Source organism: Strongylocentrotus purpuratus, unplaced genomic scaffold (assembly GCF_000002235.5).
Source record: "Strongylocentrotus purpuratus isolate Spur 01 unplaced genomic scaffold, Spur_5.0 spur5_scaffold_19, whole genome shotgun sequence".
NCBI lineage: Eukaryota > Metazoa > Echinodermata > Echinoidea > Camarodonta > Strongylocentrotidae > Strongylocentrotus > Strongylocentrotus purpuratus.
This window is the reverse complement of record NW_022145604.1, coordinates 7,031,570-7,056,656: the sequence shown is the minus strand read 5'-3', so window position 1 is coordinate 7,056,656 and position 25,087 is coordinate 7,031,570. Positions and strand designations below refer to the sequence as shown.

At 35.9% G+C, this 25,087-nt stretch overlaps 1 protein-coding gene across 3 annotated transcripts in view; it reads right to left on the bottom strand.

Annotated features, from left to right (window-relative positions):
* Positions 1-3: 3 nt before the first annotated feature.
* LOC115918244 (ras-associated and pleckstrin homology domains-containing protein 1-like) overlaps positions 4-25,087 on the bottom strand; it is a 55,191-nt gene continuing 30,107 nt past the window's right edge. The window contains exons 8-13 of one of the 3 annotated variants that reach the window (XM_030990148.1): positions 23,272-23,370; positions 22,644-22,815; positions 20,580-20,740; positions 19,427-19,480; positions 16,089-17,491; positions 4-5,623 (exon numbers count right to left, since the gene is read on the bottom strand). In XM_030990148.1, coding sequence (XP_030846008.1) covers positions 5,320-5,623; positions 16,089-17,491; positions 19,427-19,480; positions 20,580-20,740; positions 22,644-22,815; positions 23,272-23,370 — 2,193 coding nt within the window. In that variant the 3' untranslated portion in view covers positions 4-5,319. Of the gene's footprint in view, positions 5,624-10,580; positions 17,492-19,426; positions 19,481-20,579; positions 20,741-22,643; positions 22,816-23,271; positions 23,371-25,087 lie in introns of those variants that run through there. The other 2 variants (XM_030990147.1, XM_030990146.1) reach the window with 2 other exon arrangements.

Here is a 25,087-nt window from a genome sequence, read left to right as displayed (position 1 = left end):
TCATTTGGTTAGTCATAAGTTGATCTTTATTACAGTTAAATAAAACAACATGTGATAAATCAGGGAAGAGATAAGGTATATTATATTTACAAAAACTTTCTAGAGACTGCATTTTGCTAGCTACCCATAGTACATCATAGTACAACTTCCATACATCCATTCTACCTGTAGCTCAATATTAAACACAAAAACATGTTTTTAATTAGGCTACAACCATTCAAAAAAATGATGACAAATACAGTAAGTTTGGTATTTGGTAATACCAGTAATGATCACAAGTGTCAGAATATACAAGGTATGGTAAATGAATGTCTGCTTTAATATAGTAAAATGTTGACCACCAGGCGCCCAATTTTTGCAATTTTTCAAAGACTTTTTATCCTGTTTTTTTTAAATAAATGGCTATGCTCACTCATGCTTGAAAAGTATGATTCCAATTGCATAACATCTTAAAGAGGATTCATTTGTTGATTTTGAGATATGAAAGATATCTTTATATTAAACATTTATTTGAAAATCTTAATTATAAATAGTCTCCACTTTTTTCCTTTTTTTTTTTGCTGAGTGTATAATGTAGTCAACCCTGTCCTAGCTAGCAAAAATCCACTTTCTGTAGAGGACTTTATATACCACTTTTTTTACTTCCTGACAATCCTGTGAAACGTGGAAAACAGTTTATGAAGACCAACTGCATTTATACACATTTCACTGTTTCTTATATACAATTTTTCTTAATTAATCCTGCCATATGAACAAAAGATTTTATGTAAAATCAGGTTCCCAATAGACGGCTTTTCTTGTTCCCCTTGATTTTTCTGACCACACGTGACTGTAACATGAAAAAAAAAAAAAAAAGAGACAAACTAATGCATGCTTGTCATATTCTCATAATCAGACTCGCATAAACCACCAAATTTCACACACCTCACACGATTAAAACAGTTCTCTAATTTCACCATCATTTACAAAATTCTAGAACATACTCAATTAAAACTTCCCACATAAATGTACCGGTATGTGTCATAAACACTCAACTAAATTCCTTTGCTCAGAATTCTTTGGTGTACTCTATCTCTATCATTAAAGCGCCCACACAGGGGCATCACTAGATCATTTTGAACAGGGGGGGGGGGGGGGGGGAGGTGTCAAACCACATTCGCCAACAAGAACAAGGAACATGCAGAAAAAGGGGTAAACATGTGTTTTGATTTTTAAAGATTTGGCAACAATCTATGAAAATATTAAATTTCCAGACAAAATGTTTGTTATGTGCTATTGGGAGGGGAGGGAGGGGGGGGGGGGGTTACTCCACACATCTAGTTACGCTCCTGTTTAGCACTGGCTAGAACTCAAGCTGCACTCGTCCAAATTTATCATGCACTGTACTCGTAACACATCATTCAACATCAATACATCCCTAGAAATATGAATGTACAGAGATTTTGCCCATGGATGTGATAAAACATGGCCATCACTTTACCTCCAGCCCTGATTTTTCATATAATGATATCTGTAAAGCGCTCAGAGACATCACAGTTTTTTTCATTTATAGTGCTATACAAAATCCATATTATTATTAATATTACTTCCTTTTGTTAGTAAAATAGTTTGACTAAACTGTCAAATTTTCATGCAAGTACCCTGTGCATATGTACATGTACATGTACATGTATAAAGGGATATTCATCTGGATGATATCTTCCTTTAAATAATGAAATAAATATGTAACATGTTTACGACTACACAAACCCTTGTTAATAGCATTAACTTAGAACATCTAGATTTTCTCCACAAATAGTACATTATATAAATACTAATTCATCTTCTGCGTAGAGTAATTAATTAACATACATGTACATGTATATGCAAGGGAATAGACAATGAATTGTAATTTTCTAAAACACTCACAATGTTGGTCATTTTTACATTTTCAGGGACATACAGTGTACAAGCATAATCAACCAATATCTAATATCGATTGCATAGATATTGACCTATTATATAATCCTATTTATTGCATAGACCTTTACTTTGTTTACCATACAGATCTAATAAACCTCCTAATTTTCTGGGGTTTTTTTGCAGGATGGGGCATACTATGAAAACCAAAATTTATATACAGTTTGAATATCAGGGATTCCGTTAATACAATCTCAACTACAATGTACTATACATTTTTATTTTATTACTGTGTACATCAGTAATAACTTCAAAACAATGCCATGCTTGGATTTTTGTTGTGATTAATAATGATAAATGAAAATTCTATGAAGATTATTAAATACTCTTCAAAAGAAATTCAAGAAACTGACATTATCGGAATAAACAGTAAACACACACATACTTTTTCTAACCTGTAGTACTGGTGTTAAAGAAAAATGCATGAAAATTAGTAATTAGATAATTGATTAATTACTATTGAAAAATAATAATAGAAGGTTACATTCCATCCTACACATGAAATACATGCAAATAATTAAAAAGATCTTTCAAAGACTTTGTTATTAATATTCCTATTCTATAAGTCCTAAATAAGAGGGAGATGAAATGCCGTATACATACATCCAAAGAATTGATCTGGAAATGATAAAATACAGTTCTGAACATAGAGCCCAGTATGGGGGAGAACTATAATTGCTATAACTCTAAATTTATCAAAATTTGATCTCAATGATATTGATCAATGTGTGGTCTACTATATAATTTAAAAAATGCAGATGTCTTTATTCTTTCTAGAGTTGATTTCAATTAATCTCTCTCCTTACATGTATATCTGAACAAATACAAGCCATAGAAAGTTTAGTTTTCACAGGAAAAAGTTACATGTTCAACTCTTTATAAAGAGTACAAGGATATAAACTAAATAGCCAATTTAAAAGGCAAAGCTTCTTCATACAAGAAGAGTAATGTACCATCCTTGAAATCACAACTAAAGAATTATTATCATGTCTCATCATTTTACCCAAAGAAATGAGTTGTTCTAAGTTTAACTGTACAAGAAAGTTTGGAGAAGAAAAAAAAATCAATTGGCACTGTTATCTATGGCAAGAAATTTCTTTTTGAATCCCAACTGTCTTTAGGAAATTTCCTAATTTATTGGTAGCACCTTTTGACATAAACAATATTACAGTTTAAATAATTTTTAAAAATACTACAATCATACATGTAGTACACTTGCAGGTTGTATAAGCCTGCGTTATCTGAACTTTATCTTCATTACAATCGTCATTCTTGACTTTCTGTTCTAGGCATCTAATTAATGTCAACCATAAAACTATGGGATATGGCACAACTCAAATTCATCCCATAAGAGACAATGTGCAAAATGAGCTGATATGATACATGGATAATTTGATTTTATCAAGCAGTGCATATGGGTATGTGCAGGAACATAATTTAGAGTTAATACAAATCTAAAGTTGGCCGAGATGTGGAATTCAAAATCATTTCTTTCGTTTACAATTTGGCATTTCACTTTTGTTACATGTTCCTCCATTTTTGTTGTTTTACTGGATTAGAGAAATCCTAATTTGATGTAGATTTACAAAGTATATCACACCAAGCATGTACAGATACAAGTTGAATTAATGCTCTCCCCAATAAAATTATTATTTACATACATACATGTAATTCTCACAACCATACTGTTCATCGACAATACAACTACCGGTAATCTCTAAGCACTACGATTTCACTATTGCATCATGATCAGTTTAGTAAGTATATATATTACAACGATTACAGGATAACAATTATATCAATCTATGTAAAATTAAAGGTCAATGTATGGTAAAAAATATACCATACCATCGCTTTTTTTTTGAAGGTGTTTTGTTTCTAAATCTTCTAATAGACAAGTGCACTTTAATTTCTAAATTGCATAATTTTGAAACAGGATGGAAAAGAGTCACATGTACATCAAGACCGTGCTTTAAATGCTAGACTTCCTTGAAGGAGGGGAGACCATGAAATTTGTTTTAAGGTGTTCCTCAGTACTGTTCCTGTGCACCTTAGCAGTTTAGGGCGGCTGGTTATGTATTCACCATGCACAGCGCCTGAAGTTTCTGGTATTGCGCATAGTAAATACATGATCAGCTGGCCCTGCGTAGCTAAGGTACGCTCTAACATTACTGTGGAACGTCCTTACCTAACATGCAGTTCATTAAAGCTAATCTTGAGCTCTTCCCCATTTCTAGTCCTCGATATACAAATAATACAATGGTGCATGGGTATTATTGGGCGACTGTTGAATAATTGTTCTAAAATTAATACTGACGAAATGGTGGAACTCCCAGCTATCGCATCTGATGCTTGCAATGCAAAATACAAATATGGGAGTACAGATTCACATACTACACTGTGTAAAGAAATGAGAGAATTATCCCTAGAAGACTAAATACATGGAGTTGCAGCATTTTAGTTCTATGACATTTATAAAATGGAAAATACATGTATCAGCCACCGGTACTTTTTGATCTTCATGACATATCTTGTTTTGAGGGGTGGGGGAGGCTTACAATGAGTCAGATTCTTTACTGTTCAGTCATAAAAAATCTTTGGGCTTCAAACACTTTATCCGCAAGACACCCCCGACAAGACCAACACCAGATCGACCATAGACCAAACAAAAATTACACTACCCCAAATGGACAAAATGCTCTTGGTTATCGTTATCGGTCGACTTGTAGTTGGTTTGGTCATGTGGCTTGGGTATTAGAGTTGTGGGTGGTACAGACAAAGAGTTGCCAATACAACTTATTGAGGTTTTTAAGGACAAGATGGAAGGTATATCGTCAGCTGATGTTCAGTATTTCAGAAGAAGTCTAGAGCTTCACATAGATCAGCCTCCTAGGGGTACATTCACACATGAAGTGGTAAACAGCTTCAAAATCCTGGCACAGCAAAATAAAATGACATACAGTGCAAACATAGTGCGCTTCACATTTACGCATGTTGCATCAGGTATAGGCGAGTTTATAGAGAGTCATGTGGTGGACTGAAAAATCAGTCTATTTCATTTGGGAATACATGTAATATGTTCCGCTGAGACCGATTCTGGCTTAAATGGCAATAGTCGAAAGATGGTAAAAACTTCTCCAAGCAGAAGGACTACGCTGTCTAGGTGGGTTGCTAATTTTGTCGCCTCCCACTTGCCATTCAAGTCTTGAAATATTTAAAGTTTGCTGCGGCGTTTTTGAGGTGATTACCGCGCCATATGTGAATGACCCTTACGTAATAGCTGCGTGTGAATAGGGACATGCTAATTAAGCAGTCATGCAAATTACAGCTGGCTAGTGTGAATCCCCCCAAAACGTTATGCTACCTATCCAAAGAACGATACTGCCATGGCTCCCACACGGAGGTGGACTTCATTGATGACGACGACGGTGATGGCGACGCCGGCTGATACAGGGATCGATGCGACGATGATGATGACATTGGGGTTGGCGATGAGGGAAATCTTGATGGTGGGGGTGACGTCATGGATCTCAAAGACGATGAGGATGATGAAGATGGGAACGACAGAGACATCGATGGCGATGTCTGCATCATCGACCAGGGATCGTATTGCGGATGATTATTAATCCTCTCCGTCACTTGACTCTGCCTCATGAGAGGAGTCCTATATATATATATATTTTTTTTTTTAGGGGGGGGGGGGAGGGATTAAGTAGAAATTAAAATTGAATGGAGGGGGGGGGGCAAAAAAAGAGAAGAACAAACAAAGGATTAGTTTCAATACCTCTTGTAATACATCAAAGTACAACCTCAATATATTGTTTTTAATAGTACATATACAGATAATCAAATCTATGACAACAAACAGCCCCACAGAAACAAACGAGAAGCAGAACAAAGCTCTTTTTTCTAGTGGTAAGGGAAGTATTTCATCCTTCCTGTCCTCAACTTGAATTATTCAAAATATATTGTACCTCAAATGAAAAATACTGACATGATTTTACTATTTCTATTCATCACATATTCAAGATATATCATCATGCTATTGTTGCTGTAAACGTGGACGAATTTAAAAGTAAATTGTCATTATGATATGAAAGTACAAACTGTCTCGTTTTCACGTCAAATTAGGCCTTTCCTGTTTACAAAAATTCAGCTTATGAGAGTCTAATGATATTGAAAGCAAAACTGAATGCACAAAAAAATTGTTCTTCCTTCCTTTGGACAATTATTCTAAAATCAAGGAATATTTCTGACTTCAAACATTTTAATGACACTAGATGATATCAATCAAGAAAAGAACCATATATTTACATTCAAAAATCCATAAAGCATTTCTTACATTATACAATGCAGACAACATAATCACAGCCATTCTGTGATATATAAAGCTCTGATAACTCTTTAATAAAACCAGTGGAATAGCAAATTCTGCCTGTGATATGCAACTGAAGGATTCAAGTGATCGTCTCTGATCAATTGAAGAAATTACTGAAATCGCTAAATATGAATATAATACAATTAGCAAGCTTTTTTTAAACTTCCTTCTTTCTCTTAAAGTTAATAGGGAAGCATATCTCAATTTATTCCAAATTGCCATTCCACTGAAAACTCTTTTATCAAATCAACAACAAACTTTGAAGTGAGGTCATATCATAATGTGCTTTCTGAAAAGTCAACAAAAAATATTTACAATCTGGTTAAAGTTTCATAAAACTAACCAATCTGCATCATCACAATGATGTTTGGAACAAATTTGCTTGTTCTGTTTATATTTTGATCACATTCTATTTGTACTTCCTTCTATTAAAAAAACATTATAGTCGATTGCCTGAGCAAAATAAGGTAGTCCGAAGTGATGAAAATATATGACAAAATTGTGCTGTGACAACTTCCACAGCCTGTTTTGAGATTATTTATATATCATGATTTTATTTGTATAATTCAAAAAAATAGTTGGGAAAAGAAAACATAGATTTTTGTTTTAAAAAATTGCCAAATCCAAATCAGAATTCAATAAAAAAGGTAAGTTTTCAGAAAGATTTTGAAAGAAAACAAGGGACAAAAAAATGTGATGAACAAAGTTAGAGAAGAAAAGAAACGGAAATGATATAACCTCACTCCACATAACGCATTCTGGGTACAATACAAAAATACATAAGAACATAATATCAAATAACCATGCAATTTCATTGTTGCAAATCAAATTCTCAGAACAAAGCGCAGATGCACATACATGTACATACAGGTAAAGAAAATTGTGAAAAATGCATTAACACAACACAGAAAACTCCTGAATATCGTTACAGAAACATTACCATTCTGAAAATTTGTGATTTCTCATTAGAGTACAAAATTGTTTTTGAAACCCCCATTTGTCAGTAACTAGAATACACATCTTAAACAAATACAAGTGCAAACTTGATATCCAATCTTACATAATAAGAATAGCGCACATGGTATTTTCACAAATACTTTTATCTTAAATTATCCCGAACTTATTGAAAGAATCCAATTTCAAAGGAAATTCACATCAAAGTGATTCCATGGCTCATTTAATTAAATATCTCTTTAAAATTAATTCTAGATTTTCTAGAAATCTCTGTTATCAAAGCACAAATCAATTTTCTGCTCGTACTATCGTTTGCTCAAAATCAGCTCCTTTGATAAGAAATATTTAGGCTAATACATGTATGTACTATTTTCTTATACCAAATATACAAATTCAAAAAGACCTTGCATTTGATATTACATCCTAAAATTCCTACCGGTACATACATATATTTCGCAGGTTAAGTTCATTGTTAAGAAGAAAAAGAGGGAGAAAAAAAAAACATATCGAATGATGAAGTCTGTGTTAGATTTACCCAAAACCTTAACTTTGCAAAATAAAAAGCTATAGGAAAAAACTTTAAACAAATTAATACAACAATACATATGTACCAACAAGAAATAAATACATTGAAACTAATAAATTATACCACATGCCGACATTAAACACATGCATTAATCAACAGATAGAGGAAATAAATCAAACAAAAAGGAAACTTACATTGACACAAACGATGAAAGCATGCAAGGTATGTGACAGGAATGCGAAGGTAGAGGGCAGTGTGCATACAAGGTAGTAGCAGACACGTGCGGTACATGGCAGGCAGCAAGGCTTTTTTTAAATTTCCATTTAATTTATTTTCATTTCTTTGTGATAAAAGCTTTAATATTTTGAGAGAAAATTAATGTGCTGGGGTTTTTTTTATTGAATATTTATCAACTACTTGCTGCGAAGGCAGTGATTTGGTTTTTAGCATTTTTTTTTATTAACAAAATTGTGTTGTAAAGAAATATCAGGTACAAAAAAGCAGTATTAAACCTAAGTTTATAACACTTGCCTGATATTTTCAAAGACAGCATATAAAATTGTGAGGCAAAATTTAATAAAGCTAGAAAATTCCTACAAATGTTCAGTTCTAAATTGCAAATTCTTACCTTAGCAAATATTTTTTGAATCCTATATTCTATTATTGTTAATTTGAAATATTTGTTTTAAAACTAGGATATTCTTTTGTTATTAAAGAAGACTTTTTAGATACCAATTCAAGCAAGCAAAGTAGAGATAGTAAAAACTGCAAAGTGCTGGAAGAAAATACCAGAAAATATAAGTGCAGATCACAAAAGAACAGAATCGAGTGCAATACAACGATGCAAGGTGCAAGATAACACACAACTCCGGTGCAGCAGTGCTTCAACGATAAACATCTGTCAAATCATTTGAATACATATCTATGCTTACTAATTATGTTGGTTAATATTCTAGGTTTCTCGCTGCTTAGGGCGGAGGAAGTCCATCATTAGAAGTATCAAAATTGAGAATCAAAAAAAGAGGGGGAAAAAGAGGGAAAGGAAGACAAAAGAAAGGGAGAGAGAGAGAGAGAGAGAGAACAAGGCACAAAAACAGATACCTAGCTCAAATGTGGCAGATATTTACAATGTCTTTGGATGTTTTAAAGTGCTATTTCAAATAATTAACTTTTTTGTTCTTGCTTTCTTTTTTTGCTGTATGCAGGATAAAAAATAGATAGACAATAAATATGTATGACAATAGATATTTCTAATAGTACCAATTGATGTATGTAATGAGTGGGAGTGAAAACATGTTTATGAGGGGAGAGAATTGGATGAAAACCACAACGATGACAACAATTTCAAACAGTAAACAACATATTAACCACTCATTAAGTTACAAGGTTTCACATTATCATGTAAAACCTCATTTTTTTGCCATTACAATCTATTAAGTCTCTGAGTTAAATTTGATATGAGAATGTCTGAATTGAATTCATGCCTATTGTCAATTGGAACGTGTGATTATTAAAAGATGAGAATCTTTGCAACATCAAAATATCTGACATTGAAGGAAAAAGTTAATAGTGTCAGTTCTCAATTAACTAGAAAGTTACAGAAAGAGTACAGATATATCACACAGCTATATAATATTTGGTTAGTGTCCAGAATTCCAATTAGTTAAGAAAATTAAATATATTTTAATCTGCATAGATGCAACAAGAGTGATTAATTGTTTGTTTACTATTCATATACCAGTTCAAATCGATTGCTTTGTTCACACTCGCTAAAAACACACACATCAGGCACCTTTCACACTCTGTGGAATTATCGTTATATCTTGGAGGAAGGAAGGGGAAGGGGCGGGTGATTTGTGCAATATATTCATGAAAAGATGTTATTTTGGATCTTTACAAACAAGTAATGTTCTGCTGTGTGCTTATATACCATCTAAATAGTGAAAACTGTATGTAATTTGTGCAATCTAAATGTGTAAATAAAATATGTTAATGGTAATTTCAAAATTTACCACTGCCCTTTGTGGGTCGATTTGAATTTGCATGAAATACACTCCTACACTGAACATTGATATAGCTTTAGAAAATGGAAATTGAGCATGTATGAAAAGTTTGAATACAAAGGGCAGAATTTTGACATGTTAAAAGGAGGAGGCATTACATGATAGTTTACAGGTTGGAGGTATACATACATGTGTTTTGAAGTTGGTACAAGTTGAAGCCCTTTTCTTAATATCAGCATTATGTGACTTTGTTGGACAATTGACGAGGTTGAATAGTTGAACGGAACAGATTGAAAATATCACACACAATCAACACACATGAATGTAATGGAAACCCACAAGTTTGTGAAAATGCTTCACAACTCCAGCACAGAGTGACCTAAAGCGTTTGATAATTCAAATAATGAAATTCCAATTGTCATGGAAGCTCAATGTAAATACATGTACAAAAAGTTCCTGCCAAATTTAGGAAGACTGAAAAATGTGAGAGGGGAGTTTAGAATCAATTTCTGCGCTGAATTTGCAAACATAATCACTGAATGATCACAGAGAAAGAACAATGAACATGAGAACATAGACAGACTTAAAACCACAAATGAAATACATGTACAAACAAAATATAAATGAACTTGTGTGGAGACAGAACAATAATGGATGATGGGGGACAAATGGTCTGATGGATGAGAGGGGAGGAAAAGGGAGAATAAATGAGAATAAACCCAAGGCAAGAAATAAAAACAAAAAATTAAGAATGCAAGAGTGGTTTTCATCTTATCATGGCTTGTGGCATATATTTTCATTGTATCATACAAGAATAGCATAGCAATCCTGGCCCCATTTCACAAAACTTGTCATCAGTGACAAATGACAGTTTTTTGTTATAAGCTACTGAAATCCTTGCTTCTGATTGGTTATCAGCAGATTTGTCACTGATTTATGTCATTTGCCATTGAAAAAAAAGTTTTGTGAAACAGGTCCCAGGTGGTCTCATTTTAGTGATAACAAATTATAGAAGAAAACAGCAGATTTATGGCTACAACTGCCTCATGATGCAAAAACCTTCACATTTTTCTCTTCATATACACTTTCATCTTAATATCAAATGCTTTGTATCAACTTCTTTCTTCTGATAAGATGTCAAAAGACTTTAATATCATCACAACATTTACTTTGCAATTCCTTTATTTCTTCCTTCCTGTGTAAATTACTTTTTTGTAAGAGTGATACTTAGTTTAAAGATAAAAAAGTTATAGTTGCCAATGATGAGATACATATTTCTATTTGAACTTGCAAGACAAAAGAGCAGATAAAAATGTCAAAGGTCGTATCACTTCCAATCAAGGAAGCACGCCCTCTATGTGCAGTTTGTGTACAGTTAGCATAATCCATGGTTATTGGAATATCAATTATAATCATGATTAATATAGTCATCGCCTCTGACATCAAGAATGTTATATTGCAGTGTCATTTCTGACTAACCGTAAGTTTTCTTGTAATGTTGAGATATCGCAAATTCATACTTACTATATAATTATGGATATATCTTATCAATGAGTATATACATTATCTTACAGACTATAGTTAATATAAAAGTTGTTAAAACTCAAAGTAATATATATTAATATACCAAAATAACTCTTGCATAAAATCAATCAGATCCAAATAACATTACACTACAGTCCCACAAACCCTTTCTCCTGTTAGGGGTACGTGCCATTCCATCAATAAAACTACTGTATGGTTTACTAACAAAATGAAAACATGATGTGAATTTGTACAAGGTGAGATGTCATTATAATATCATTAAGGTTCATAAAACATAATCTTTTTAAATATTTCAAATGTTAAAATGTCAAAACAAAGAAAGCCTATAAGTATCATTTCCAATGATAAGTTTTTAGCAATGAATAAAACTGTTCATCACGCTCACTGATGAAAGATAAAATATTCTATTTTCAAAGACAAAAATATATTAATCTAGTTTTCTTGTTTTCCTTCCATCTTTCAGCTTCATCAGTCTATCATATCAAAGACGTGGTGCTACCTAACTGCTCATATTTACAAGCAACTTTTACCATTTTGGAGGGATATACTGATCCCTAAATTAATCTTGTCAATCTCAAAAATCTAGAGCATCGATTACAATTTTCTGAATAGTTTAAACATAAAAATGGAAATCAACAAGGAGCCAATTTTAGGTTATACACAAAACATTCAATTTACATTGTACACATTATCCGTCTAAAATAGGGATATGTTCATATAGAAAATACACAGTATGTACAAGCTGTACTGTATGTACACATATAGAAAATATCATAATAAGAAACCGACACTGGTGGACCAATTCAAACTTTGGTTGGTATTGGAAAGAGAATACATTCATCACATACAGACCAGTAATATTGATGAACTGTCTCTTGGCAAAACAGACATGCAATAACATGCATGGGACTGGGGAGAAACAGACCACATATGATTACTTTAAATGTATATGTCGGACTTAACAAAGAGAATAAATATTTGTATATATCAATGAAGAACATTGCATTTAAGCTTTGGGATGGGGGGGGGGTGGGGGGGGGGGGAGGTGTATATGAGATCAAGATAGCTGCCCTTTTCTACTTTTTTTCTTCAATGTTGGTTCACTGAACACTCATTGAAACAAATGTGCAAAAATATGTCACACCAAGCTGTCACCCATATCAGTAACATGTAATTGATGTTTTAATGAACATGTGGTATATAGCTCTAGTTTAAAATAAAACTGTTATTCATAGTAAAGGAATGATCTCTCTGTTCCTAAAAACCTTTCTTTAAAAAAAATCATGGAATAAGAAGTAAAATAATAGAATGGTAATGTATTCCTTTCCCTTTTTCAAATGAAAATTCACGGAGAACTATGCAATGGAAGGAATTGTGATCTGTTTTCTGTTTCTCAATTTGTAATGAACATATCAAAGCATTCCAATACCAGTCAAAGTTGGAATTTGGACCACGGTGGTTTCAATTCTACTATAATTACAGACTACATCAATATAGCACCTATTAGAAGCAGTATAGTGTATGTTGTTTACAACTACACTCGAGAAAAAATACAGAGAATATTCAATGGTGTTGATAACAGAAGACGATGATGATGATGAGGATGATGATGATGATGTTGATGATGATAAGGATGATGATGATGATGATGAAGGTGATAAAGATGATGATAAAGATAAAAATCAACAGAAAGTGTGATAGCAGTGTATTATCAGGTAATGATACCCAATGAAAGAAAGAGAAGAATTTCAGAAGAAATAGAATTGAGAAAATAAGAATCATGATGATGATTTTGAGGGTGATGGTGTAAGTGGATGTACATGAAGAAGATAATGTGAATATATTAACTCATATAAGTATCTGGGGCCAGTTTCTTGAAACAGTCACAGGTCTAAGTTCACAGACATCCCATAGAAACATGTGTTTATTCTAAATAGAGGATACATCACAAGATTCTCTGGGATGCCCAAGAAGTCAGACTCATGGATTCAAGAAAGTTGACAAAATGCAATTTCTTTCCTCACTTTCTTTCAGATTATCACTCATGATATTAATATGTATCATTGTACATTTATGACAGCACCAATTGCATATTTTCATGAAATCCCTCCATTTATCAACTACCGATACTACTCTAGTCTACAGCATCAGAGCATAAAGTTGTGAATTTAACAGAAAAAGCTAAACTATTTTAAAGGAAATTAATACAGAGTAAAAAGATCCCTGGTTTGAAGGGTCATTTTTCAGTTATCCTTCTACAAATTTCCATTTTTGGTAATGTCTCACATTAAGTACATGAAGTGCAGCATTGAACTTTGTAAAATTAAATGTTTTCTAAATGGTTTAGGCGCTCATTTCTTGAGCATATACAATATTTCAGAAAGAATCTTGCTCTGCATGAATCGATGATCATAACATTGGTAAATAACAACAGATCTGACACAACTGAGGAAATTATTGCCATCATAATGACTAAAGGGGAATTAAAACTCAATCATATTCAGCTAAAAGTTTGAGCTGACAGCTTCTGGTTGTAGTTGTAATACATTTGTAGAATTCTTTCTGAACGAATTGGACACATTGCAAAGTTTTTTCTTTTCTTCATAGAATACACATTTGTCATGCAATTTTACAGGTAAAAGGTTGGAAAAAGCAATTTGCTATAAAAATAAATAAAAAAAGCAATTCCTATATTTCAGATTAACAATTCAAATAAAGAAAAAGAAAAAAGAAAAGCCCATATTAATGTGCATTTTTAAAGAATTGTATTCCTCTTTAATTATATTTTTTTTTCCACATTTGAAACATCAGAAAACAGAAACTAAATATTTTTCTATCAAAATAGAACCAAATACAATTTTGCTATAATTTCTAAGTTACTACAAAATAAAAACATGTAAATATGAAATTCTCTTCATAACATAAAAAATAATCTATAAACATAAGTTGGCCACTCTTCTGCTACTGAAAGGTCAGGGAACTATCAGCCCAGCTGCTAAAATATTCTCTTTACATTTGATGATAAAGCTTCATTTTCAACAAAATTTCTACCATTTCAACTAAATTCTGAATCTACATCTACTAAACCTGTGTACCTTGGTAAAAATTGCACATTTGTGAGCAAAAATGGCAAGTAACAAATTAAGTATAAATAAAATTCTACACATTGCAATGGGTGCATCGTTATATATTAATAATCTCTCTCTCAAATAAAAAAAAACATTAGTAGTTTATCTGGTTCGTGTGTACAAAACAATCTACATGTATACAAAAATGCTAGAATTGTGTTATGTTATATTACTTTTATTTCCTATATACACTTGTCATTAGCTGTGCAAAATGACAGAATAAAATTGCTGCGTGTGTAAGCTTTACAACTTCTTTCCAAAGTCCGATTTTTATTTTGCATGGCATGAATTCTTATGAGTGCTGCAATATATACATCACACTTACACAAATAAGATCATTGCTTTCTTTCGAGTGGAAACACATCTTTTTGTGAAGGTTATAGAAGCACAAAACACACGCAGGAACACGTCAAACACTGGGGTTTTGTGGAATCTTGAGGTATATGATCATGAAAGCTTAAGGGTTTTACTGGAAGGTGGTGGGGTAGGGGGTTGACTAGGTTTCAGGTTGGGGGAAGGGCAAGAAATTGAAATTACATCAAATCACAGCATAGCATTACATGGTAAGAGTATGAAAACATCAAATGAGGTTTAGGGTAAGGGAAACATGCCGTGTACACATAGGGATGGGGTAATCGGCCGGAGGGAGGGGGGGGGGGTGAAACTATCAAGTAATCCTTGTGGGTGGGGTGGGGGGTATCTTCTTTGTTTTTGTCGGTGAACCAATAGTGCTCAGCCTTGTCGTGTCGCTTCTCTTTGGTGGGGGAGGCGGCCTAGAGGACTTCTGGGGCGGGGCATTGTTGTTGCTAGGGAAAGGGGGTGATCTGTAACTGGAAGAGGGGGATGGGGAGGGCGTGGAAGTGGAGCTCACAGACGAGTTGCTAGGGCTCATTGGCACACCATATGAGTTTGGAGGATAGGCGTTACCTTGAGGGAGCATGTTGTTAACGTGCACCGGTTTGGCCATAGGTTTAGGGGAGGGCTTGGGAGAGGGCTTGGGCGAGGGCTTGGGCGACATGGGGAGTGGCCTGTCCCCATGGACACTGGGTTTTGGAGAGACCACAGGACGAGGGACGCTTGGCTTCTGGTTGACCATCGGTCTTGGAGACATGGGTTTGGGGGACATGGGAGGGGGCACTTTGTTTGCCAAGATGGGTTTGGGCGATGGTGGGGGCTTGTCTCGGACATTGACGTGGGCGTGGGACGGGGACTGCTGGTGGTAAGACTGGTGTTGCGGAGAGTGTGGCTGGGGAGAGCGTGGTTGAGAGAAAGACTGCTGAAGTTGTGGGTGTGGTTGGGGCGAGGGTTGGGAGTAACTCTGACTGACAGGTTGGTGGTTTGTAGGAGGGTGTGATTGTTGGGTCTGGTAATGATGACGAGGGGACGGAGAAGAAGAAGGAGAAGGAGAAGAGTTGGGTTGGGGTTGATAGTGTTGGTTGTTGTGGTGGGCTGGAGAGCGGGGTGGAGACTGAGATTTTGGGGGTTGTTGTGAAGGTTGGGTGGTAGCCACAGTTTGTCTGTTGCCAGGCAATGGAACGGGCTGTCTGGGTTTAAGCGCATTACTGAGTTCATTTAGAAAGACAGGATTGGCTTGCCTCAGATTCTGTCCCTGTTGTGCCCGATCAACTGATGTCTGTCTCTGAATCTGTGGCTGCAATTGCTGCTGCTGTTGCTGCTGCGACGGAGGCCTTTCAAAAGAAACATGCCTCTGAATTTGTGGTTGCGGTGATGGTGGAGATCTAACTGCATCAAATGACACATGCCTCTGCATTGATTGTGGTTGCTGTGGCTGCGACCTCTCCATTGATAAATGTCTCTGAAGTTGTTGCTGTTGCTGCTGATAAGCTCTTTCAGAAGCCTGCCTCTGCAAATCTTGCTGTCTCCTCTCCTGCTCCTGCCGCTGTTGCTGCAACTGCTGCTGGTGTTGCAGCTGCTGCTTGAGTTGGTCTTGCTGCTGCTGCTGAATCTGCTTTTCCAGTTGCAGTTTCTGATGCTGCAACTCCTGCTGCAGCTGATGCTGCTGCTGCTCAAGCTCCATAAGCTTATGCTGTTTGGCGACGATTTCCTGGCTACCCTGCGTGGGCTGGGGGTAGTTTTCCGGCCCTCCGGCATAGGTCATGGGTTGGCCGTAGACGATATCATCCTGCTGGGCCCTGGTAGCAGTTGCGGTGTGGGTGTAAGGGTGGTGGTATTCACTGGCCTGAGTTTGAGGTCCTAGCTGCTGTGAATAGGAGGGATGGGAGTCACTGGTTGAGGGTGTTTGTGCCATGCATTGGGTAAAGAAAGAAGGTGGGGGAGGACTAGGGGATCGTGCAGTAGCATTCTGCTGAGGTGACAAGCAATCCAGATGAGATGGTGTACAAGCAAAATGGTTAGGGATGGGTTTAGCTGAGGATGGGTTAGTAAGCGGAGGAGGGGAATGCAAAGGAGGGGTTGGTGGCGAGGAACTGTACTCATGCTCGGGTTCGAAGCCCGGACTATTGTCCGGTATCTTCTCCTCTATCTCTTCTTTAAACTTGACCCTCTTGACGCATGCACTCGCCAAGCTTCCGCCCCGTTGTCTCCCAGAGACGATGATCCCCTGGGTTCCCCTGCAACCTATCTGCGTGTCCGAGCTCCTCCGCAAGCTGGACCGCGTGGGGGCCTGGCACTGCCAGATCGGCTCGTCCGACACCGTGGAGCCGCGTGCGCCCGCCGAATCAGCCACCGTCACCGAGACTGCTTCGTTATGCAAAGCGACTACCTGTACCCGGGTTAGGGCGTTACTGTTATTTCTATTGTCAGTGATAGTTTGGGATGCAGGTGACCTATAACTACTTGCCTGCTGCTGTGTTGTAGGAGGAGGAGGTTGTGGGGTGGGATTGTTAGGTGGATGACTAGCACAGATCTCGCTCTCCAGGTCGTACAACGCCTTCTGGACGTCCAGGTCGTCAAACGTGTTGCCAGAATTGGCTTTCGATTGGTTGTTGAGTTGCGGCCGATTATCAAGAGGTGGCTCCTGGAATAGAATGTATTTGACATGGTATTGTTTATATTGTGCATGAATGTCTTTGTTTAATAACAAAGAACTGGAAAAAAACTACAGACCAGCATAGAGCCAATACTATATTAGTGACAATCATTTATGTTCACACTTCTTGGGTGCTCAATCTATTTTTGTAAGAAACATTTCAAAATTAAGAAAACATCTGTGTTAATTTCTAAATACCTATCCTTTTCATTGTCACAACTTTTACTTGTCATGGTTAAATGACTATAATTGGCCTGCTCTCAAACTGTGTGAGAAAAAAATATCATTTTCCCTCAATTTCTTTTTGCCCTTAAAGAACAGAGACCATTTTAAACATATGCAATGAATTATCATCTTTCCTGTCAAGATTTGCTTCAGTGATAAAGATGACATTCTTTGGTATGACATCTTTCTTTTTTCAAACTTCAAAAAAACAAAATTGGCATTACAACAATTACTCTTTATGGCATCAAGCTTCATCCTTTTAAAATGAAATATGGGTGTTGGCTTTACAGAACAGTCTCTAGATACTACTATCTTTCAAGCTTTATCTTTTTTTAAAATGAAATATGTGTGTTGTCTCTCCAGGAAAGCCTCTAGACATTACTATCTCTCAAGGTTACTGTATCTTTGGTAGCCATATTACAAGACTTATCGAGCTACAATTCTTATCTTGTCAAAAGTAATCAGCAATTGTTATAGGGATTACATGTCCTCTGTGACATCTGGAAGATTCTTTAATCGACAACTGACGTCATTTAACTTACATTCATGCACCAAGAGACATCAAAACATGCCACAAAACAGATGTCAAAATAACAGGTTTAAAACTAGCTAATCCCTTACCATGCTCCCAATTGTACAAGCTGCCAGCTTGGCAAGAATTTAGTTTGTTTACCGGTATGTTGCAATATAATACATCATCCCATTTCCAAAGATGATCTTTTAAATGTAATATTTTCAGAAATTCTTCAAAATTCGAAGTTTATCTGACAAATGAAAAAAAGTAGCTGTCCTTTTTAAACTGAATGTTCTTGCTCTAAAATGTTAATCCAATTAAAAAAGGTAGGATATGACAAGAACATGCCATGATTTTAAAACATCGGCATAGCCCTTCGTTGTCCAAGGATGGTTTTTTTCTTCAAGTGAAGTATATGAATTTCTTGTTGAGATATTCTTGTCTAGATTTCTTTTCAAGAACTTGTACTTTTCGATTTGGTAGCATGGCAAGGGCTGAAACTAATCTCCAGTTCTGGTAGTGAATTTACATTCAAAGGGTTTTTGTCTGGAATTCATTCTGAATTGCTGATTAGGTAGTACATTAAATTCACATTTGGAAGATAAAGCCTTCAGGAAATTCACCTTTAGAAGATCTAAGAAGATCTTCTAAAGGGTTTTTGACTTGCAAAATATCAACAGAATTACAAAATATGTTGAATGCCCCTACACAAAAAAGCGATCAATGATATGTGCATATGGGGCATTATATACTTTGATGGACTACCGGTATTCGTAGTTTGATGGTAGATAATTATCTCCAACACCTGTTTATTTTCCTGTAAACCCCACCTTTTCTGTCATGTTCAAGTGACACCAAAAAGAATTGAGTTGATTTGGGTTGGTTTCTGTTGGTTTTTGTTGGAAAATGTTGTTTAAAGCCTATCTGCCCTAGTTTGGCCAGGAGAGGTTAGACCTCCCTGGGTGGTCACTGACAGGTGGTTATCTCATCAAATCAGCTCTCAATCAACATATGAAAAAGGGGACCATGGGGGACCAACGGGTACTGCTTAGGCATTGTTTGCTATATAGAGGGCGCAAATAGCTACAAGTAGTGCAGTCCTTCTCTAAGATCCCTACCAGAACTGTAGATTAGCTTTTCAACATTATACTTTCATGCAAGGAGGGTAAGAAACATAAACAAACCTCGTCTAAAATCCTGCCTGATGGTAGAGAGGAGGAACGGGTGCTGTAGCGCTCCTAAACAATAATGACAACATTCAATGATAACATGCGAACACGGCACAGATGGCAGAGAACTCATAGAGAAGCACATCAAATATGATACAAACACAATCTTGTGAGTATATCAAGTCAAATATGGAACAAGTAAAATGTTTAACAGATGAAAAATGATCAAATTGCAAATAATACAAGCGCAGATTGTAATAATATGGACAGGAAAACTGTATATGGGGAGGGAAATACAATAAGGTGGAAATGGAACGCAACATCAAATTTTTCTCAACTTCAATTTGGAATGATCGATACATACCGAGAAAGAATGATATAATATATCAAGTTTGTGATTTGATGATTGTAAATACAAAATGCAGTAAATAATGAGCGCCGCCCACGGGAATGTAATGATTATACTGAGCGAGGTACATATCTGCATGGACGTATAAAATGCACATGTTTTGTATTATGATTTGAAATGAAAGCGGGGAGTCTGGTTGAATTTATGACTGTCGTGAACTCTGCATTTATATAAGCCCACAAGCAAATCATTGTTACAGGTAATATAAGAATCAGATTCAATAGGTCATGGCATAAAGAGGTTGCATAATAATCATTTACAGGAATAATATGAATTGAAATACATGTAACAGCGAAAGTCAATGAATTTGATATGTTGGTAAGAAATCATTAAAATTCTAATGCTTTACTACAATTACCCTACCCTCCTTAAAGACGTACATGTGAAGAAGACTAGGAGAATGTAAATCATCAAAGGAATTCACTGCAAATACATCGCTAGGGTTACTTCTAATCAATTCATCTCTATCAACTAAAAAAAATGATTAAAAACAAAAACAGGAACAAATTATTTAAAAACGTACTCCATGACAGGGAAACTATCCAAACATTAAAACAAAATCTATGCCAATTGTATAACATAAAAATCGACCTTGTCGACTTGTCAACTGCAAAGCATGCCAAACATAACAACTTAATAATCTCTTTCATCAAACCACAAACATACTGCTTACAATCAAAAGAATACATCTAAAAACAAAAACAAAATGTCTTAATGTGATTGGTCGAGACCAGTCACATGACACGTTGCTATAGTTACCCTATGCATAGACAGTTGGTGATGCGTCTCGGCCTCCTGCCCTTTTTTCCAGGCATTGGAAAACATATTACCCATGCTGCTCTTGCGATACTGGGCGGTCATTGGAGGCAGGACCAGGGGCGCGTTGAGGTTGGCTGTGATGCTATTGCTGGGGCTGGACCCTGCGGAAAAAAATAAATAAATAAAGTGATATGATGTCTGTGCATGTGAGATATACCGTACATTAGTGAATACAATGAGCTGTCAATTGATATTGTTAAGTCTACACTGTATCTCTAGAAATATAGTTTAGTTTAAGATTAGAACACTTCTCATATCCATAAAATCAAGTGCTTAAAACATTTAAATCAATTTTATATAATTGATGAGCAATACTTTTTCTTCTATACAGCTGTACCTGTATCTATAGATTATATCCCACATAAAACTGTCTGGTAACTTTCCTGAATCTGATTTCTCTCGGTAGTTCCAGGATAATCACTATTAGAATTTTTTTTAAATAAAAATGCTCTTTGTCAAACTAGCATTTCTTGAAACTACTACTCTATACTGGGAAAGTCCATTGTATGTGAAAATGTATCAGCCTCTACTTTAAAATATAATTGCCTAAGAAATACAAATTAATGGATTGCATGAAAGCGTGAAAGGCATAGATAGTACATCTACATGTTCTTTATGTTTTATCCATCTCTACATCAAAGCTCTAGTATCAAACTAAATCCATGATGTTCATGTGTGTATTATTATATTGTATACCAACACCTAATGAAAGCTAGCCATCTACAGCAGCAATTGCATCAGCAACATGGAAATAGCATGGTTACTGTCCCTCTTCTCCAATTCTCTCTCTCATCATCACCATTCCCACCATCAATACCAGCATCCAGCAACTCAAGTTTACAACTACAGCAACACGTTGCCACACATGTTGTTGCCGCACTTCAAGCTATGTGTACCACCAAAAGCCACGAGTTGCAGAAAGTCTGCCTGATTTTGGTGAACTTCAATGGTCCACACCGACACCATATCTCAACAACTACAATTAAGTTGTGCAAGTATGTTGCTAATACACACACACAAATCAAGCTCCTACCACCTACCATGAGTTTCAGGGAGACTGCATGAGCTCTGTAAACTACAACTACACTGCATGTTCAATGAACAACCATGATAGAATGACAACAACAGTTTCAACGTACAGCCACATCTACAACATATTCCTGCCACACACTCAGCTCCCACCACCTACCATGAGTTGCAGGGAGAGTGCCTGAGCTTTAAGAGTTCAAACAAGACACCATACTAAGTTAACAAACATGAGCCATCCGATACAACACAAACACAACATATCTCAACACTGACAACCACACCTACTACATGTTGCTGCCACACACTCAGCTCCCACCACCTACCATGAGTTGCAGGGAGACTGCCTGAGCTTTAAGAGTTCAAACAAGACACCATACTAAGTTAACAAACATGAGCCATCCGATACAACACAAACACAACATATCTCAACACTGACAACCACACCTACTACATGTTGCTGCCACACACTCAGCTCCCACCACCTACCATGAGTTGCAGGGAGACTGCCTGAGCTTTAAGAGTTCAAACAAGACACCATACTAAGTTAACAAACATGAGCCATCCGATACAACACAAACACAACATATCTCAACACTGACAACCACACCTACTACATGTTGCTGCCACACACTCAGCTCCCACCACCTACCATGAGTTGCGGGGAGACTGCCTGAGCTTTAAGAGTTCAAACAAGACACCATACTAAGTTAACAAACATAAGCCATCCGATACAACACAAACACAACATATCTCAACACTGACAACCACACCTACTACATGTTGCTGCCACACACTCAGCTCCCACCACCTACCATGAGTTGCGGGGAGACTGCCTGAGCTTTGCGAGCTTGAGCTAGACTGCATACTAAGTTAACAAACATGAACCATCCACAACACAAACACAACGGATCTCAACACTGACAACCCCACCTACAACATGTTGCTGCCACACACTCAGCTCCCACCACCACCTACCATGAGTTGCGGGGAGACTGCCTGAGCTTTGCGAGCTTGAGCTAGACTGCATACTTGAGAGGGAAGCAGTATCAGTCAGACTGCTAGATTGTGACATACTTTCAGCGCTGGAAGCATACTCCGTCATCTCACGCTGCGTGTCGCTGAAATTTTCGAGTAGGATCTTATTGTACTGCAGAGAGGGAGAACAAACATTATTTTTCTTTGCATTATCATTAATTTCTCACTCCTAAAGTGTGCATACATGAAGGATCAGTCAAGTCTGTAAGTGTTAACTTTTAGAATAGTTTCCCTTATACTTAGTTGTTGTTATAATATTACATTGTATTAATTCATATTAAATTTGAATGTATTCTCCTAAGCTTTATGAAATTCTTTTAACATCGCTATGTATTTCATGTGCTTTTCTTGTAAACTGAAGGTAATTCAGCTCTCGGGCTGCTGTTTTCAGTATTTTTAACAAACCATTCAATTCAATTCAATTCATAAGTCAGAAAATCTGCAAATTGGCAATGAAATTCATATTGCCGGCGCTATATAAATATCCATATTATTATTATTATTATATTCACATCCCGTACGTCCGGATATGTTGGATGAATGAATAAAGAGTGGACAAATGTCATACCTTGGCTAATCTTAATCCAGCTATCCATCTCTGACACGTCCTATAGTCTTCAGCACACAGGTACTTGATGTATTTGGATTTCTGCTGGATTTGAGGATGCTGGAAAAAGAAAAAAGAATCAACAAAATGAAAGATTTGACAAACACATGTATACAGAGTAAGAAGAAAGTTTATGAACAGATTATGATAAAAGTAAACAGGTAAATGTACTTTTTGTGAAGTGTAATTTTATGTGAAGTGTACTTTAACGTTAAGTGTACAAATGTACTTTTGTTTCAAGGTTGCAGGCTTTTTTACGCATCCACAATTCATACATGCTGAATTAAAAGTACAGACTATCTCATGATATATGATATCTATAGTATGGTGGTGTAGTTTATGTTCTCCAGACTCTGTTAAAGTCATTTCCACTAGAAGGAAGGTTATTCTGTCTGCATGCAAGATTTAATGGAAATATTTGAATTTGAGTACTTCATATGATAATTTCATTAATTCATATAATAATTTCATTCACAAGACAGGGTAGGTACTAAGGAGACAGAAGAAAAAGTCCAAAGAGAAGAAAACAAGGACCATTAATGATGGCCAAAGAAGTTACAAAATAAAGAGAGAAAAGAAGGAATACAAGTAGGAGAAATTAAAGGACATAGGTATTAAAAAAAAACTGAACAACATAAATGTATAAGAAGATAAAGACAATGATGAAGATTGGTACATTACCAATTTCAACTGAAAAAGTACAGGTGACATAATAATAACAACAAACAGAATACAAAGAAAGTTTCAATTTTTCACACAGGATATTAAAAACGGATAAGAAAATAGTTTGGAAAAAATACAAGAACTGCGATGATAGAAAATGAAAGTGAGAGAATATCAAAGAACAATGCCAACCAAAAACAAAGAAGTTTCGAATCGCAATCGAGAAACATGCCCATTCTTATATTTCGATCAAGCCATATGTTTTGAAATTCCCTAAGGATTTGAGAACTGTGTTATCTCGCAAGAAGAAGATTTCCACCAGAAATGTTGTCCAGATGTTCCTTGTTTCCAGGTTCCCCTCTGGAAGAAAGTGCTGGTGGCTGGGGTAAAGGGTAAAGAAACACCGCACACAAAACAGGAAACGAGTCGATGCTGGATGACATCAATGTTCTCTCTGGGGTTTTGTTTTTACCTTGAGCATTTTCGGCTCTTTGTCGTTCCTCTGACTCTGAGACCACAACAAGAAGCAACTTTAATGCCGTCATATCTAACATTTTCTCTGCCTTGTCTTCATTTCCTCTTACCATTCCCTCTCATTCTTATCACTCTTTGCAGCAGGGTGCTATTGTTTTAAAGATCCCAAAAGGAACTTGCATAATTGCAGCAGTTGTTTGTTTACTCAGATAGACATTTCGTTTAAACTCATGAACAGTATTAGCTAGCCTTAATTATCAAATTGTCTGATTTTCTGTGGTTTGGGCCGATAAAAATCATGACAACCACAATCATAAACAGTTGTATTGCTTTTTCATACATTACCCACGGCCTAAGACTATGTACATGTAGTTTAACACATTGATAACTGAAATGTCTCATTCCCCATATAGATAGTACAGGACAATATCGATTAAAAAAGGGGCACTTATCAAAGTGCAGTCATATATAAAGGAAAAGGGAGACTTTTCAAAAGTAACACGATGAACTTTTCATATTTATATATTTAGAACTGAAAGGAAGAAGGGGCACTTAATAGATGGGTAAAGGGCACTTAGAAAGGAAAAGAGCACTTGTTAAAGTTGAAGTGGTCCTGTAGACATTGTTTGCATGTAACTTT